The sequence below is a fragment of the Triturus cristatus genome, chromosome 5_1 (genome assembly GCF_964204655.1).
Source record: "Triturus cristatus chromosome 5_1, aTriCri1.1, whole genome shotgun sequence".
Lineage (NCBI taxonomy): Eukaryota > Metazoa > Chordata > Amphibia > Caudata > Salamandridae > Triturus > Triturus cristatus.
In genome coordinates this window covers 585,178,972-585,196,461 of record NC_140587.1, presented here as the reverse complement: position 1 = coordinate 585,196,461, position 17,490 = coordinate 585,178,972, and the positions used below count along the sequence as shown (strand labels likewise).

The 17,490-nt window shown below is 42.9% G+C and overlaps 1 protein-coding gene across 1 annotated transcript in view; it reads left to right on the top strand.

Annotated features, from left to right (window-relative positions):
• DNAJC5B (DnaJ heat shock protein family (Hsp40) member C5 beta) overlaps positions 1–11,200 on the top strand; it is a 210,583-nt gene extending 199,383 nt beyond the window's left edge. The window contains exons 3-5 of the mRNA XM_085604117.1: positions 5,375–5,588; positions 7,306–7,480; positions 11,009–11,200. Coding sequence (XP_085460243.1) covers positions 5,375–5,588; positions 7,306–7,480; positions 11,009–11,103 — 484 coding nt within the window. The 3' untranslated portion in view covers positions 11,104–11,200. The remainder of the gene's footprint in view (positions 1–5,374; positions 5,589–7,305; positions 7,481–11,008) is intronic.
• Positions 11,201–17,490: the final 6,290 nt, after the last annotated feature.

The following is a 17,490-nucleotide window of genomic DNA, read 5'->3' as shown; positions in this document are numbered from 1 at the left end:
GGGGTAGCATTCCACCCTTCTAGAGGGAGAGACATGTTCACACTGGCTAAACCCGGTAGGACTTTTCTGAGCCCTGGCATCACAAAATGTATGCCTCTGCCACAGACATGGGTCTGGCCTCCTGCTGCTGACCGAAACTCCGGCAGGGGAGGCCTGGACAATAGGTTTCCTGTCGAGGGGAGGTGTCCCCACCGCCCCAGACAGGCTGATGTGTATTGGGGCTGGGCGGGAGCACTCTCTGGTGCTTTGAAGGCCCACACTGGGGAAACACTTGGTGTCCCTGTGCATACTCCAATTCAAACCGGTTGCAGGGGCTACCTGCCCCTGCTCTGGCTGAAACTGGACAAAGGAAATGGGTGTAACCACCCCTCTTTCCTGGCCCACCCATAGGTGGGGCCTTAGAGTTAGTCCATCCCCTAAACTTACTACAAGTATAGGCATCCAGTCCCTAGGACTTTAGATTACCCTGGACGAAACTCTGCAACGTACATCCTGGACCTTCGACGTTCTATCCTGACTAGAAGACTGAAGAGATCTCCCTTGGGGTCAAGGAGTGATTCCCCTACTTGGCAGGCACCAAAGAAGCAACTGACTGGTCTGCAATTCTGAAGCTCCCGCCGGACGCCGAAGTATCTGCATCCCCAGATTCCGCCGAGGCTACCCTGAGTCCACAGCAAAGCTGAGGCCCGTGGCTATCGTGGATGACGTGGAACCATGACCCCTAGACACCATGAACTTTTGCAGCAACCCTATCTTCCTGGTCCTCCTTGAAGTTGTGCTTTGGGCTCTGAGTAGCCCCAGCCTTGAGCACCTCCTGCACCGAAGATTGTTGGCCTCCACTCCACGAGTGACCCGTGGGCCAGCTTCAAGTGCGACCGCTTGAGGCTCCTTCGCGATCACTAGCCCGTTGGCTAGCAGGTCCCCACGAAGGCGACTCCTTTTCTGATTGGACTTACCTGGTTGCTCCAGACGTGCCCCGACTTACCCTTGCTGGGTGAGTCCCTCAGACCTTGCTGGTCTGCACCGCAGTCCTTTCTCTGAATTCCAGTGACTTGCCGTTGCCAAGGCTTGTTGGGTCCATTCTGGTCGCCGATACTGCAACACTCGACAGACTTCATGGGACAGCTCGAATCCAGCTCGTGGGCTTCGTCGATGCCTCCTGGACCTCTTGGCTGAAGAGTCAAGACACCCATCAACTCACCTGAAGCACCCGACATCTGTGGGCATTGGTCCATCCTGCCCTAGGTCACTGGCAAGTGACCCAGACTCTGTCCCCTCTGCTTTCAGGTTCCTTACATCCTAGATCCAGGCATTGATCTCTTTGGACACTTCTCCTCTTCATGGCAGCAGCAGTTCTTTGCAGGCTTCCATTGAAATCAACGACGCGACCCGACACCAAAAGACACCTATGCACCCGGCTTCCCTGGGTGAGGAAACACAAGTACTCCAGTGCTCTCGTGGGTGCTAGCCCTAGAACTTCTTAAGTCCAAAAGGGTTTGGTCCAGACTCGATTAGAAGTGTCCCTAATCTTTAAATTTCCAACCGCGACATTGCCCATAGAAGATAATAGGAACCCGCTGTTGTGTTTACACACTGCATACAGTCCCCGTGGGTCCCCTGTGTCACGACCTTGGGTGGTTCCTTGGGGTCCCAGCGATTCTAGAGGCAATAGGCCTAGTGCCTGTTCCAGTCGTGGTTCTTATACCACTTTATTGGTATATGGTTTGGTATGCCCCTAGGGCCCAAATGTGTATTTGTGCTTTTACTGATGATTGCTATCTTGTAACTTAAGTATTTCGAACTCCAGTCTCATAAAGAAACTAGAGGGGTGTGTGTTAACCTAAATACATATTTTAAATATATACCTGGTGTGGTTGTCCTTTCATTTGATCATTCAAGAGATTATAGACTGGTAAAACAAGCTGTTTTACATTCCTTCAAGACTTAGCCTGAAGGCTGCTCTCCATAGCTACCACTAGGATAGCTTTCATATAAGGTTCTCTTTAACCATTCACCATAAGGGGTTGTTTGGACTGATACAAGGTGCCCACTAGAACTAGTGGACAGCAAATATCAAGCCACCTTCTCACACAGAGGGAAGTTTAAAAACAGAGCACTCTGTAGTGGGATGTCTGGATTGTGCATGTGAGGAGCGTAGATTAAGTACGATCTCCTAAAACTGGCACAATCCTGCCTTAGGCACCCCAGTATATCTGGAAAAATGGGCTGGTCGGGTTGCACACAAGTGCATCTATGAGGCCAATCAAGAGGCACACAGAGCACCAGGGGCAGGACGCCCAGCACTGTCTCAGCTTTTAATAGGACTGTGCTTTCAGTTTTTCAAGGAGCTGGGAGGGCTTGGGGTGGATCGCCCTCTGAAACCTGTCCCTATTGCTCTGTCTGGCTTCTCGTTAGGAATCACGGCTTGGTGGTTTCTATGTCCAGCACCAGATTCCTGCTTTGCTGCTGGAATTGAGCCACCAAGTTGTCAGAAACGGAAGAAAGGTAAGTAAAAAACAAATCAGTATAGTTCCTCTGTGCCGTTTCTGTGTATTTGAGTGAAAGTGTGTTTTTCAGTGATTGAGAGAAAATAAGCTTTAGTGAGTGTGTGTGTTAGAGAGTGTCAATAAGAATGAAAGAGTAAGACTAAATGAGTGAGTGAGTATGAATAAGGGAAAGCTAGGAAGTGATTAAAGCACTTTGAGTGAGTTAGAATGAGTGAGGGAAGGGAGATTGTGAGAGGGAGTGGGAGTGAGTGAGGGGCCTCTATCAATGGTGCAACAGATGCAGTTGCACTAGGGAACAGAGGCCCTGGTGCAACTGCACCTGTTGCATGATACATGGAGCACACCTTTAACCCAGGAGTTCAAATGAAAGGTACTGTACATCAGTAATTGTGAGTAGGGGTCAATGACAGTGAAAGTGTGAGTGTGTGCAAGTGTGTTTGTGAGTGTGAGACAGTAAGTGTGAGTGTATGGGTACATTTGTGTGTGAGGGCACCTAAGGCACATTTTGAAAACAATGAAGCGAATCAGTGGCAACTATTGCACCCCACCATATTCAGAGATCACCAGCCACCACTGTTGTACTTAGTTTGGTGTGTGTGATTTTCTATTTTCCATCACTTTCTCACACTGCAATTCTTCGCATTCATGACATTTCTGCTTTCACCACCTATTTTTTCTATTTCTCCGCCCATCCTGTCATCTATGTGACTAAAAGTGTACTCGCTGTTTACTTTCAAAAATGTGTATACTCAGTTCTCACTTTTTCTTGAACTTGGATTTACATACCTTTATCCCTTTCTGTTTAAAGTACTTTGTAGACTACTACACTGCCTCTATTCCTTCTAATTCTTGTTTTTTGCTCTTCTAAACTAAGTATGACCTTGGCAAACAAGGCTCCTAAACCTCTCATTACCTGCTCCTGCTCTATGCTTATCATCAGTTATTGTTTGAAGTTATTTGCTCTTAAGACAGACTTGTCACTTACTGGAATGCCAATCCGAGACGTTCGAACATATGGAAGAGGCAATGGAACCAGTTGCCTCGACTATAATTATGGAGTCTGTATTCTGACCAACTGCAGAAAACATTTCTTCATCCATATTTTCTATTTATATGTTGACTAATACAAGCGCTTCTTTATATACTTTCTTAAGCAACTATATGAAGATTTAAAAACAAAATCTAGGTATTGAAAGTGATGTCATTTGCATACTATACTTTTTACTTCGGAAACGTATAACATGCTGCACCTCAACAAGGCCACTACAGATATTAAATGCGAAGTGGGTCGCACACCGCTCGTCATACTAGCAAATAGCCCCATAGGATTCTGGAGAATATAGTGACAGCGGCGGGTACACCTATGCCACGAGTAAAAAGTTAAAATGCCATCCCTGGACACGTGTTTCGAGGTAATTGCCTCTCGTCAGCAGGGAGCAGGTACGTATGCGGGGTGCTGTAGACTGCCAAAAAATTATCAGGTATAGTACCTCTCACGGCGCGAGGGTGCGGGATCCGGGCTCGTCAACCCATGGCTCAGGGAGCTTTAAATACAAAATGCGAAGTGGGTCGCACACCGCTCGTCATACTAGCAAATAGCCCCATAGGATTCTGGAGAATATAGTGACAGCGGCGGGTACACCTATGCCACGAGTAAAAAGTTAAAATGCCATCCCTGGACACGTGTTTCGAGGTAATTGCCTCTCGTCAGCAGGGAGCAGGTACGTATGCGGGGTGCTGTAGACTGCCAAAAAATTATCAGGTATAGTACCTCTCACGGCGCGCGGGTGCGGGATCCGGGCTCGTCAACCCATGGCTCAGGGAGCTTTAAATACAAAATGCATACGTACCTGCTCCCTGCTGACGAGAGGCAATTACCTCGAAACACGTGTCCAGGGATGGCATTTTAAACTTTACACTCGTGACATAGGTGTACCCGCCGCTGTCACTACATTCTCCAGAATCCTATGGGGCTATTTGCTAGTATGACGAGCGGTGTGCGACCCACTTCGCATTTTGTATTTAAAGCTCCCTGAGCTATTGGGTTGACGAGCCCGGATCCCGCACCCGCGCGCCTTGAGAGGTACTATACCTGATTTTATTTTTTGGCAGTCTACTTGGCACCCCGCATACGGTCCTGCTCCCTGCTGACGAGAGGCAATTACCTCGAAACACGTGTCCAGGGATGGCATTTTAAACTTTACACTCGTGGCATAGGTGTACCCGCCGCTGTCACTACATTCTCCAGAATCCTATGGGGCTATTTGCTAGTATGACGAGCGGTGTGCGACCCACTTCGCATCCACTACAGATATTAATTGACATGGATCTACCTTTATGTATTACTTCACAATAAATAGGTCTCCACTGGTGCATTTTGAATGTCCCCTGCACCAGGCTGGTAAAGTTATAAAGTTGGGTGGGGCATCCTACTGCCAGCTGATATAATCTGAAGGGGCATTTACTAAAGGGTTGCACATATGCTTGTGTGGTGCAGCACTATTTTGTGCTGTGCTTGATTCTTTTTATAACGGTAATGAAGTTCAATACAATGTTGTGCGTCACTTTGCATCGCTTTGAGACATGCAATCGGTCATGTAAATCGTTAGGAAAAACCTCTGGATGTTCAGTTATGTTTTGAAAAATACTCGTTTGCTTAAAGATAAATGAGAATTACAATGCACAAAATAATGACATGCAAATTTGCTCTGTAAAAAATGTTTCTGTAAAACACTAAATAAAGGATATTTCATCATTATGGGTGTTATTATCATTATGTTAAAAAACGGGTGAAATTACAGATGCACTCGTTCACCCATGTCTTTGCTTTTTCTAACAGAACATTCCTTTTTTCACTCTCCCTCTAGGAAACTTGCACTAAAACATCACCCAGATAAGAACCCGGACAACCCAGAGGCTTCTGATAAATTCAAAGAGATCAACAATGCCCATGCAATACTGGTTGATGTGGCAAAGAGGAATATTTATGACAAGTACGGCTCACTAGGGCTCTATGTGGCAGAGCAATTCGGAGAAGAAAATGTTAACACCTACTTCATGCTCTCCAGCTGGTGGGCAAAGGTGAGGGGTCCTTAGATGCTAATCTCTTCTGAAGGCACCATTTTGTGTCAAAATGGCTGACAATCCTTAAGAGGTAGACCAGCAGCAGCCCGTGTAGGTGAGAGCGGTGGGGTGGTGGGGCCGGGTGGGGTGGGATTTCGACAGACAACAAGAAGGGAAAATTAATTATTTATTTAATATTCCCTCGTGGTAGTCTGTCGAATCCCCCCCCAAACTGCCCCCCACCGCTCTTGCCTGCACGGGCCACTCCTGAGGTACACACTCTGTCTACTGTAACTAGTTCTGTCAGACACGAAGTCACCAGGATCCATTCTAGCATGCACATATTTAGATTTTTGTAAATGAAATGCATTGCTGTAAAATGAATCACAATAAACACAAAATAGGTTAGCAATGTAATCTATAGTTATTAATGTATTAAATCCTACACATCAAATATTTATTTATACGACTGCATTTGCAGAAATAAGTTATTGATTGCGATATCGAAACCTGAAGAAGGCCACGTAGAAACTACGACAAAGCCGCACAGACAAAATGCTGAGAACACTGATTTTAGTTTGACTTTCTGCAGATAACAAAGATACCCATCCCCACAGAAATCCTCACTATTTGAGTTTAGTAAAAGAAAACAAACTGGAGTTGTATTAAGTAGTTATTCTAAGAGGATCTTTATGTGCATTTATTTGATTCATCGCCATGATGTTGGTTGCACTTTCAATATCTATATTTTGCTGCTCAAAAAACAAACTGGGAATTGGTTTTATAAATAATTAATTTCATTTTAACTACACATAAAAACATATTATATGCAACAACACAAAAGAATATGGTTGATGAATGTGTCCATGAAGTATTCAATTCACTAAATGTTTACAAAGTGGAATAAGCCTCTGACATGGAGGCATGGCTTGGAAGAAAGAGGAGAAATTCTATGTAATACATATTGAGACTGTGTCATATGATATGATCAAGGAAGTGAGGCTTTGAGGTGGCAGGCCCACACTTGGCTAGGATCAGTATTACTGTGACTACTGACCTAATGCCATTGAGTTCAATAAGTAGCCACCAGGTGATAGTAGTATTCATTACTCAGCTATTAAAGGAGAATGCAGTAATAAGTCTGACTGACATGAAGCGTAGGCATGTCTACGCTGTATGGTTTCCTGGAGGTCACTTGCTCCCTTTTGGTAGGCAAACCCCGTTTTGAACCTGGAGAAGAGTCTATTAGATTTAATGTGAGCAGTGTCTAAATCCAAGAAGTCTTGTTTTAAAGGTCATGGTATGGTTCATGTTACTTCGTTGTAAACAACTGATATTAACATATTTTGCTGCAGCAGATTACACACACAGATACATGTGCATGCCTGTGCACACACACACTCACTTTCTCCCTCTAGTTGTGTTCAGGGCATTAACGTGATGTTTGAAATCTGTGTTTTTGAATAATGTAGAACATGTGTATTCCCTCCATATATAAAGCTTAGTACATTTGATATTTTACTGAACAATCAGTTGCTTAACTAAAAGCATTAATTTATTTTTATAATTGGAATTAAGTTTATTATGTATCAAATATCTAAAATACAAACACTAAAAACAATTGTGAATAATTTTAGTAAGCAGTACTACATGCTACATGACGTAGGCCCAATAACCTATTAAAACTGGCCACATCTACACTTGTTGAAGGATGTTTTACTATTTCCTCTTCTAGGGCCTATTTGCACTTTGTGGCCTTCTGACAGGCTGCTATTTCTGCTGCTGTTTGTGCTGCTGCTGCAACTGCTGCTGTGGAAAGTGTAAACCCAAGTCACCAGGTGGAGAAGACTATGAGTTCTACGAGTCTCCCGAGGACCTTGAGGAGCAGATCAAGACAGACATGGAAAGAGGTGCAGTACAACATTGATATGTTTTGGATCAGTGCTTTGAATGGGCAGGTAATGTGTGGTACTGAGAACCTGAGCTTATTTAACTTGAAAGAGAGAGCACCTGCATATCTCAGCACACTTTCAATACATTTAATGGGAGCGTATTGGCATAGCTCAGAAGCAAACAGGTACTCTAATTAGTGAGTACCTGCACTTATATATTATAGCCTTATAGCCCGCCGTAGCGGGCTATACCGGCTATTAAAGGCCCGCTCCAGCCTTGAAGGCCCGAGCCGAAGGCGAGGGACTTTAACAAGTGAGCTGGACTTTAATAGCCGGTATAGCCCAGCTACGAAGGGCTATAAGGCTATTTGAACATTCTGCCACTGGAGGGCAGAATGTTCTAACAAATTAAACAAAGGCCCCTCGGAGTTCGAGGGGTTTTAAATCCCCTCGGGCTCTGAGAGTCCTTTGTGAAAACAACATTGGAATGTTGCTTTGCGGGCTTTACCTGCCTGTAGAAGCACGGAGCACTCCATTGTCTTCAATGGAGTGCTCCACAGTCCAATGTTCTAATTCCATTTAAAGTACTGTTTTGGATTATAGTTACAAGAAGCATCTAAGTATCACCTGAAAGTAAAGTAGGTTGTCATGAATAGCCAGATTCACAAAGGTAAATTTACACTTTTGTGCAAGTTTATGATTGGTTGCTGGTCACAATGGTATTTTACGAGTAGTATCTTTATGAGTGAGGAGTCTCCACACATACAAAATAGGACAGTCCTATCTTTTTATATGCGTAGACTCCGCAATCGTAAAGACACTACTAGTAAAATACTTTTGTGAATTGCAAACAATAGTAAACTGACACAAAAGTGTAAGTTTATCTTTGTGAATCAGGCCCTGAATGTATAAAGTTATGCTGTCCAGACAAAATGGCCCTTTTATAAGTGTCTTGGTATGGACCCTTACCCATATCAAAGAGATAAAATCGTATGTAACATAACAATACGAAGAAACGAAAATAAGTCACAAAATCTTTGTTTTTGAAGAATCAGTCTACCATTGATTGATTGAATGAACAAATTAATGAATACATGCATTAATGAATGAATACAGGATTTCTAAAGCGCGCAGCTATCCACAGGTGTCCCAGCGCTAAACCCAGACAGTAACTAGGGGATTGACCAGTGTGATAAGATCAGTATTTGAGGAGAGACAAGACTTTAGCTGTTTCCAAAATGAAAAATGATTGTCTACTCACCTCCCAGCCAAGAGCTAGAAACTTGTTAGAAGAACGGAGGCATCTCCTCAAAGTATGCTTATGGAATTTACAACTAATATTGCTGGGATCAGAGGTTCCCAGCAGAGGTTCTGCGAGTAAAACACAGTATTTTAAACATTACTCTTTACCTCACCAATGAAGATCTTTCCACTGAGATAATACCAAAGGTAATCTATTCAGTCCTAGGATTATTCTTGCAGCCACATTAAGGACAATCTAAAGCCTCTGTAAAAGAAATTGAGGAAGGTTGATTTATATGGCATTGTCATAGTCCAGAACCAATCAAGGCATGGACTACGGCCTTCCTAGAAATAGTGGGCAGCACCGAGAAGATTTTATGTAACACATGCACAATTCCAAAACAGTTGGGAACCATATTGTTAGTCTGGGTGTTAAAAGTCAGTTGATTGTCTACGCAGACCCCAAGATTTCTGGCACACTCTATGGTTGTTGGCATTTGTCCCAATTGGTTTTGCCACTAAGCTGGAGATCATGCTGGCATATGTTTGCCAAACATCAAAACCTCAGTTTTTTCTTCATTTAGTTTATGGTAATTTTTCTTCATCCAGTCAGCTAATTTAGGATGCCTCCTGGGATATAGACACCACAATTTGGGTGTCATCTGCATAGGACATCAAACCCAGCCTAATGTGAACTGACGACCTTAGCCAAAGGTACTATATATTTGTTTGGCTGCTTAGTGATGAACCTTGCGGTACCACAAACAGCAGGCAGTGGGAGGTGAGTCAAAAGGAGGACGGGCTACCCGTTGAGTTCTGTTTTCTAGAAAGGACCTAACATATCTACAGACAGTGCCCGTTATGATGAAGTCCAGCATTCTGTCCAGCATTACCTGATGAGAGACAATATCAAAGGCAGCAGAGAGATCCAGTACTACCTGGGTGGTCGTGCCTTGCTGGCCTAGGAACCTTTCGAGTTCATCTATTACTGCCAGTAGTTCCAATTGAGTGCTAGTATTTGCTCCTGGCTGTGTATTATCAAGCAGGTGGTTATATTCCAGTTATGTGGCCAACTAAAGAGTAACCTGTATTCCCAGGAATCTTAGTTGGCAGAGGTAGTAGAGAAATGGGGCAATCATTTGCTAACCGAGAGGGATCCAAATGGGGCTTCTTAAGCAAATGTTTGATGGTAGCCTTTTTCAGTTTGAAGGGACTGCCCCTCAGAAAGAGAAGTGTTACACATGTGAGTGAGTAGATGCGCTAAGCTGTCTGCCATTAGTTTAAGATAAACAGGTGAGCATGGATCAAGCGGGAGCCGTACTCTATTTTCCCAAGTCTCTTCTCCACTTGCAGACTAGTTAGCAGCAAGAATTGATTAAAGAGCTCTTTTTTGCTGGCACTGATTTTATACAGGACCTCCTAAATGTGTCTATTCTCCTTATAAAAAGGGAAATATGAATCTTTAGGCTTGCTGGCAACATGGCGGCATAGTGAGCCACTTGCTCGGTACAAGCCAGATGCATACTGCCAGTTGCTTGTTCGAATCCTGGCACTGCCAATTCAGTTTTTCATCTTTCCAAGCTCACTAAGTTTAGTTGGAGGCCTCTAGCCTATTACCAAAGGATGGTCACTCATACAATAGGGGACTCTGGTTATGTAACTTTCCAGTCAGCTTTCTCAAAGGCAGTGAACAATGATCACATCCACATTCTTAAGGCATCTGTTCTTAGAGTTAGTGCCACAGGAGAGTCCGGTTCCATCCCAGAGTGCCACCCACCTAGCATGCGTATGGTGTGCAAAGAAGTCTGCATTTCATGGAACATGGCCTATATTTTTAATAAGGCTAGGGGCAATACTAATGGATGGATTTAGAATCAAAATGATTGTCTAATGGCTACTAATTTAGGGGTACAAAATATCAGGTTGAAATCAATTTCTCTTATAGAAGTCTCTATTTCTATATTGATTTAATGTATTTCCACTTCTTCTAGCTGTGCATCTGTGGCATATGCCTCATACTGTGATGCTGTCAGTGCATATGTCAGCACAATTGTATTTCCTTTTTCCTTAGAAGTAAATGAATGTATTAAAAAAATGGCTATAAAAAGTACATAATGCTCTAAAAAGCATGCGTAAACGTTGAAGGGCCTTGTCTGACTGCCCATGGCAAATATTTCTTCAGCGTATTGAAATATCTGAACTTTCTCATGGCAGGAATGACCAATTTATTCCTAGTGACTTCTCAATAATTTATACTTATACCTAAAACTCAGCGTCCTGTTATGTCTGTTTTGATTACTTTAGATGAAGACACACCAATTGTACTTCAGCCGACAAATGCAAGTGAGAAAACGCAGTTGATCGGAGACGGCCATCGTGGCTACAACACCGACCGTTAGGAGCAAGCGATGCGCATCAGATCGCGACCATCGGGCACAGACTGACTTCCTGCTTTTACACAAGCTTCAGACTTTGTCTCCTGTTCTTCTTTCCAATCAATAAAGATTAAATTACCTGTAGCACATGATTCTAAATCCTTTCCTTGTTTTTCCGCAGTTACCTTCAATTTAAGACATTTCTAAAAATCTACCACATTTTGATTATAGAACTATTGTCCCTATTTTCTCATGGAACAGTCCCTCTTCCTTCTCATGATATAGTCCCCTACTGTAGAACTTTTTCACTAGGCGCTGAAAGTGAGGGTGCGAATGTGGGGGGTGGGGAGAGGGAATCTGCAGCACCCACAGAAGTAACCATGCTAAAGTTCAGAGAATGAGACATAAAGATAACTTTACATTTTATTTTTGACACATTTCCTGTGTGTTCCAAGAGGTCAAATGTCAGGCAACAGCTTCTCACAAATTGCTACTTATTCTTTTTACATGGAGATTGGTGATGATTTTCCATTCTCTGACTAAAAAGTTAGAGCATTTTGTAAAATGAACTGTTTGACAATCTTGCTGGGGTACCTGTTCAAAATATATCAGCAGTTAGTGAAAGCACAAATTAAGCATATTATTTGTAATCCTGAAGTGTGATGGAAGCAAATATTTCTAATAGTATCAAAACAAATTAAGAAGCTTAGGGCCTCATTACGATGTCGGTTGGAAACCATTCTGACCAACTCCTTGTCAGAATGGTTTCCGACCAACTCAGGTTTGGGGAGTCTGTCCGACCAATTATGATGGTTCCGAACATCATTCGATCGAACTACATGGACTTCAATGGGAGCCTGTGTTCCGACTGACAACACTGGCTCCCATTGAAAAAAGGGACGGTTCCGTAAAACCTTATACCCTGTGACGGGCACTTCATGGTGCTTGCCACAATGTGCATGGTTGGAAAGAGGTGTCCCATGGGTACCCCAACAGTCCCTAACCGGAGGCCTCAGAGTGAAGGGGGTACTGCTAAGGGCCCCCAAAGTTAGTTTCTGACAACCGATCCATGTCGGACAGACCAAGTTGGAATGGCTGTCAGAATCCGACATCAGAATTGGTTGGTCAGAAATGTGGCTTCTAGAGCTCTACGAATTGGCTCAGACTGACTCTCTGAAACTTGGCTTCCGACGCCGCTTCGGTCAAACCGAATGTCATTCGGAGCCTTTCTGACCAACATCGTAATGAGGCCCTTAGTGGCGTGTAAATAATAATTATTCGCTGAAGCCAGAATTCCACACATTGTTTTGGCGCTACATAGCTTTATCAGTAAAACTGCATGTCTTTGCACATTTAGTGGCCTTTTCAATGAAAAATGTGTTGTTCATAAATGACAGTGCACTACCACACTGTAATATATTACTATTGCACCATGGGCTACATTTGATAGATACCCTTATCACTTTCCTACTAAATGGGCATGGTTTATTTGTTACATTTGTTCTTGTGGAACAATTGCATTTTTCACAATCCCTATGACTTGGGTGATGTAACACCGAAGGCAGCACCTCCAGTCTGAAAATTGCACCAGCACAACTGGCTTCTTCTCTAATGAAAGCACAAGGTTATCTATATACTGTGTACAAATACATGCACTGCAAGTTGCACAAGATTCCATGTGAAAGGTTTTCGGTTCCAATCACTATGAGCAATGTATAGAGACTCAGCCTCATTCACAGAAATTTTTTCAGGTTTAAGTTTTACATAAACCTTCAAAATAGTATGAAATTTTCATGCACAATGTTCCACAAAGGTAAATGCACTGGCATACGTGTGAGCTACATGGGTGCATAATTGCCTTCGTACCCATAAGTTATGCAATGCATTTTTTTTAATAGTTTACACTAGTGAAGATTTCCAGGTGTGTGCCAGAACAGTGGTTAGGGAATTTGTTTTGCAAATGTGAACATCTCGTCAGTCTTAACTTAGTGGGTTTTCACAGTAATTTATTAATAGTAATGTATTTGCACTGTGAAATTTAGGGACCAGAAGTACTAACCAGGGACCAGGTGTTCCAATGCCTTCTGCAGTCCAAAACCCAGTGATTCACAAAATCACAGGGCTTATGATTGCAAAAGGGCCGTTTCAAATGTACAAAACCCAGTTTACTAGTTAGAAAAGTTTGTGTAACCTATATCTAATGCTAATTTGGAAGGACTGTGAAATGGGCATACCTTCTGTGATTTGATATTGAATGTACCAATGGTTTGCAAACACAATTCCAGGGGAAAATCATTGACAAGTTACCATCTCCTCAAAGGAGGTGGTAACTAATTTGCAATGGGGAAGGGGCTCCTATGAGGAACACAGGGTGCTTTACAAAAAAATGTTTTCTATTTCGGAATGCAATTTCAGGGATGGTGGTATTCTTCCCATTGCAGGCCGCCATCCCTGTGCTTGCAGGCAATCACAGAGGTGGCAAATTGAAAACTGTGTAATGAATTTAAATTCTGCAAACAATTCTGCAACAACCTTTGATTTGGTATTTTGTGAACCCACCTATTAATATATAGGTCAGTTTGCAAAATCCGATTCCATTTGAGAAAATTCAGTGCGCAATAAGTGCCCATTTTTGTGAATAGAATAATAATAAATAGTGCATTTGTCCCCAGATGAAGGTGCTTCTGAGAAGGTGATATAAAGCACTAATTAGCACTGTTTTTGTAGGAGGTGGAGGAAGGAGAGACATGTTTGGGGAAGCATTTTTAACAGAAAAGAAAGTTGATTTCAAATTTTTCATATTTTGTACAAGTTTCCTAACCATAAAATATATAGATTTATTTTTAAGAGTACCATTGATCATAGCTGTAATGTGATCAAGGGCCAGGTGATATCCTTCGCCAGTCTGACTTTGGAGCCAGATTCAAAATGCAATATGAGATTTTTTAGCACATATTTGCGATGTTCGTAGCAAATCTGAAGTTCCCAGAAAGTAGTATATTATTGCTTAGAAGGCCAGGAATGGCTGCATGTGTCACTCATAATTCTAAGTGGGCATTTGTCTTTTTTCCTGGCATGTGTGTGAGCTGTGAATGTAAGAACTGGAAAGCTTTGCAATTATGGTTAACAGGTGTGAGACACACCCATGCACATTCAAGTGTGTAGCTTAGCAGCATAAATCGCACCTGTTTTTGTGAATATGTGAAACTTAAAAATGTGCATAGCATCCCAGGCCCAAAAAAGTGTGGTTTTAAAAATCGTATAGAAAATTTAGTTCACAATTTCAGCCGGTGGAACATTTGCAAAAAAGAAGAATTTCATTGCATGGCATGTACGTAAATAGTGAGAAACCCATTCACAAAGGGTTTGTTTCAGGGGGAGCCGTTCTTAAGGATGGAAAAAGCTAGGCATGTGTGTAAACAATTGAATTATTATATAGGATGGGTGACTACGCACCTCAATGGAACAATCACCACTCTTAATAATGTGAACCCTCAAAGTCACTAAATTAACCTGAGCTCAACGCCTTGGTTGCTCTGGTGTAGAGGAGTCCTTCTGAATGTAAGGCAATGTGCAAAGTATTTATGCAAAACAGTAAAAAGGTCAAAATGCAAAACAATAAAAATTCCTAACTGACTTTGAAAAATATAGCAAAATATAATAAACAAAATGATAACAATTCAATAAGAAGAAACAGAGATATGATTTTTAAAATTGTACGTAGCAATAGCACCAGGAAACACAAAGTGCCAATGACAGTCATAGGTTGCAGTAGACGAGGATCTAGACACGATTTGAGGCACACAGTGATGAAGCACGGGTCGGATACACAATACAGGTTTGTCAAGTTCAAAGATTTTTACCCTCTGACGTAGTCGTTTAAGTCCCAACCTACCACATGATTGCACTTCTGCTGTCCCCCCAAGGGACTCACAGGGCAGAGGTCAACAGTAGGGTCCATTCTCGGTCCAGTTGCCACTGGTCTGTTGAGTGCTTCCAGGAAAAGGTTTCTTGCAGCTTGCTGTATTCCTGTAGCCACACTGACTCTTGGAGTCCACTTCTTTGTCCTGGCTACAAGAGAGAGCATCTCCAGTCTAGCTCCTTTCAGGCCACAGACAGCAGCTCTGGTCCTCTTCTGATCTTCATTAGGTCCAGAAAGTGTTCTGAAGTCAGTGCCTGGATGCCAGGGAGCAGATAGGGAGGGTGGGGTGACTCCTGGGCATGGCCTAACCAACTGGGGAAAGTTTCCCAGGGCCACCCTTACCAATATGTTCTATAGTTCATATTTGTCTTAAACAGAGATTACTAAAATGCCATGTGTCAGGGCATTTTCAAGATGGCAAAAGTCATTGGCCACATTCAACTTGGGCTCTGGGTGTGTGTGTGGGGAGTGCACCATGGTAATCCTAGTGTTGTCTCACATCAACCACTAAAATCCAGTTTGTCGGGGCAGTCACTGTATCCACAACAAACCCAGAAAAAGAGCTCTGGTAGGACAAATGTAGAGTTCTTTAGCAACCAGACATGTGATACACAAGAATTGGCTTGGCCTTCTGTTCACTCCCTTTCAAGTGTGCCCCAAGTGAACCTAGTTGACCTGTCAAGCAGGAGGTGACGTTTAAGCAGGAGCTGACACTGTAGGGCCACACAAGGATGCCCACAGCTGCCATCTTTCGAATTCTGTGGAGTTCAGAAGAGTCATCTCTGCCCATTCAGGTCAGCCTATTGTTAGCTCCGAGGAGGCATTTTATTCCTTTTTCACACATATTCAAGGCAAGTCACTGGTTGCGAGAAGCTGGAAAGCCGATGCAAATTAACCTTCAGGAACATCAGGCAGGAAAACAATAACTTTCTGGGAGTTATGTTCTTTAATATTTATTGAAATCCAACTTCACCATTAAAACTGATTTTTAATAACTATTAAAAATATTTGTTTAAATATTTTCCTAGCTTTTCTAATTCACGATATGCAGTATTAGTATTTAGTATTGCATCCCAGTGTTTCTCACTGGACCAGTCAGCCTCGCTACAGTGACATTAGGGAAATATAAACATCACTTTAACCCCAATATCCCTCCGGCCCCCCAGAACACTTCTAGGGACTGTGGCTTACTTACTTCTCTAACTAAGTGCCATAGAGGTATGGTTGAGAGTGAGGAGTGTTTTTCTGGCTACTCCACTAGATGAAGATGTTAGAAAAAGTATTTCAAAGTGTGGGACTGGATTTGCTCACAAAGAGTATTGAAGCACCCAGAAGATGGTGGAATACCTGATAATCTGTCTTCACTGTTTAACAATGACAGCAACGCCTCCACTACTGCTGTATCATAGATAACATATCAGTTGTGAAGCCTATGGTACTGTCAACACAGTGACACCTTGTTTCTCCACCTCTTAATCACCTGGCAAAGGAACAGTCTGTGGAGTGAACACACAGTTAGATCTGCCCAGAATAAAGTAATGATGCAGACTTGATAAGTGTATAATAGCATGAACTCAATTCTGGAGCTAATAACACCTTCCACAACAGCCTTATTGGATCCTTCCAGTCAAAACAGACCCATATGAATTCCCTGACAACACAAAACTCCATCATAATCGGAAGCACATCGATAGAGTAATGGACACAAATCAATACACACCTCAGGCCACCTGTAAACACAATGAACACTCATCACCGCCTTCTGAATCTGAAGAGAATGCCTCTGGATGCTCTGTGATTAGGTGCCACCATGAGCATACCCTTTTATATTAGCGAGTCGACAATGAACAGCGCTTCTCTGATGCAGTTTGAATGCCGCATGCACCTCGTAAACGGAGAGTGGCAGTCTCTTTCCCCTCCAAAATGATCACATTTTGTCAGGTTGCACATGTGTACAAAGAACAAGCAGTCACTGCATTTGGCAGCGGTGCATCCACAGCTGGTGGCAGTGGTACTGCTGCTGAAGCAACAGACAAAACACTACACAGAGGCTATTGAGGAAATGGTGGTGGTGGTGGTCATTGCAGAGGACACCCAAGCCCACCCCCACTGAGTTAACTAGATTCACCATTCCTATATTCATCGCCAGCAGTTTAATTTAGACTAAGACAATATTGAATAGCAACATCTTGTACTTGATACTAATCCCACAAAAAGGATTGGGGGATGAAACAAAACTTACAAGCGACAAGGAGGACGCAGATTGTTGTTGGTGGTGCTGATATCAGCGATGAGAAGTGGCAGTTGCCTGATGTCAGCTGATCACATAGGAAGAAGGGAGCAGCAACAAAACAGTGATCTGGAAGGCTGAAACTCAGGAGTCCAAAACAACAGCACCATCTTCATGTCATGGAATCTGAAGAACTACAGCATCCAAAAAGGAACATACCCAGATGCTAGAAAACAACTACTACCCATGACAAGTGGAG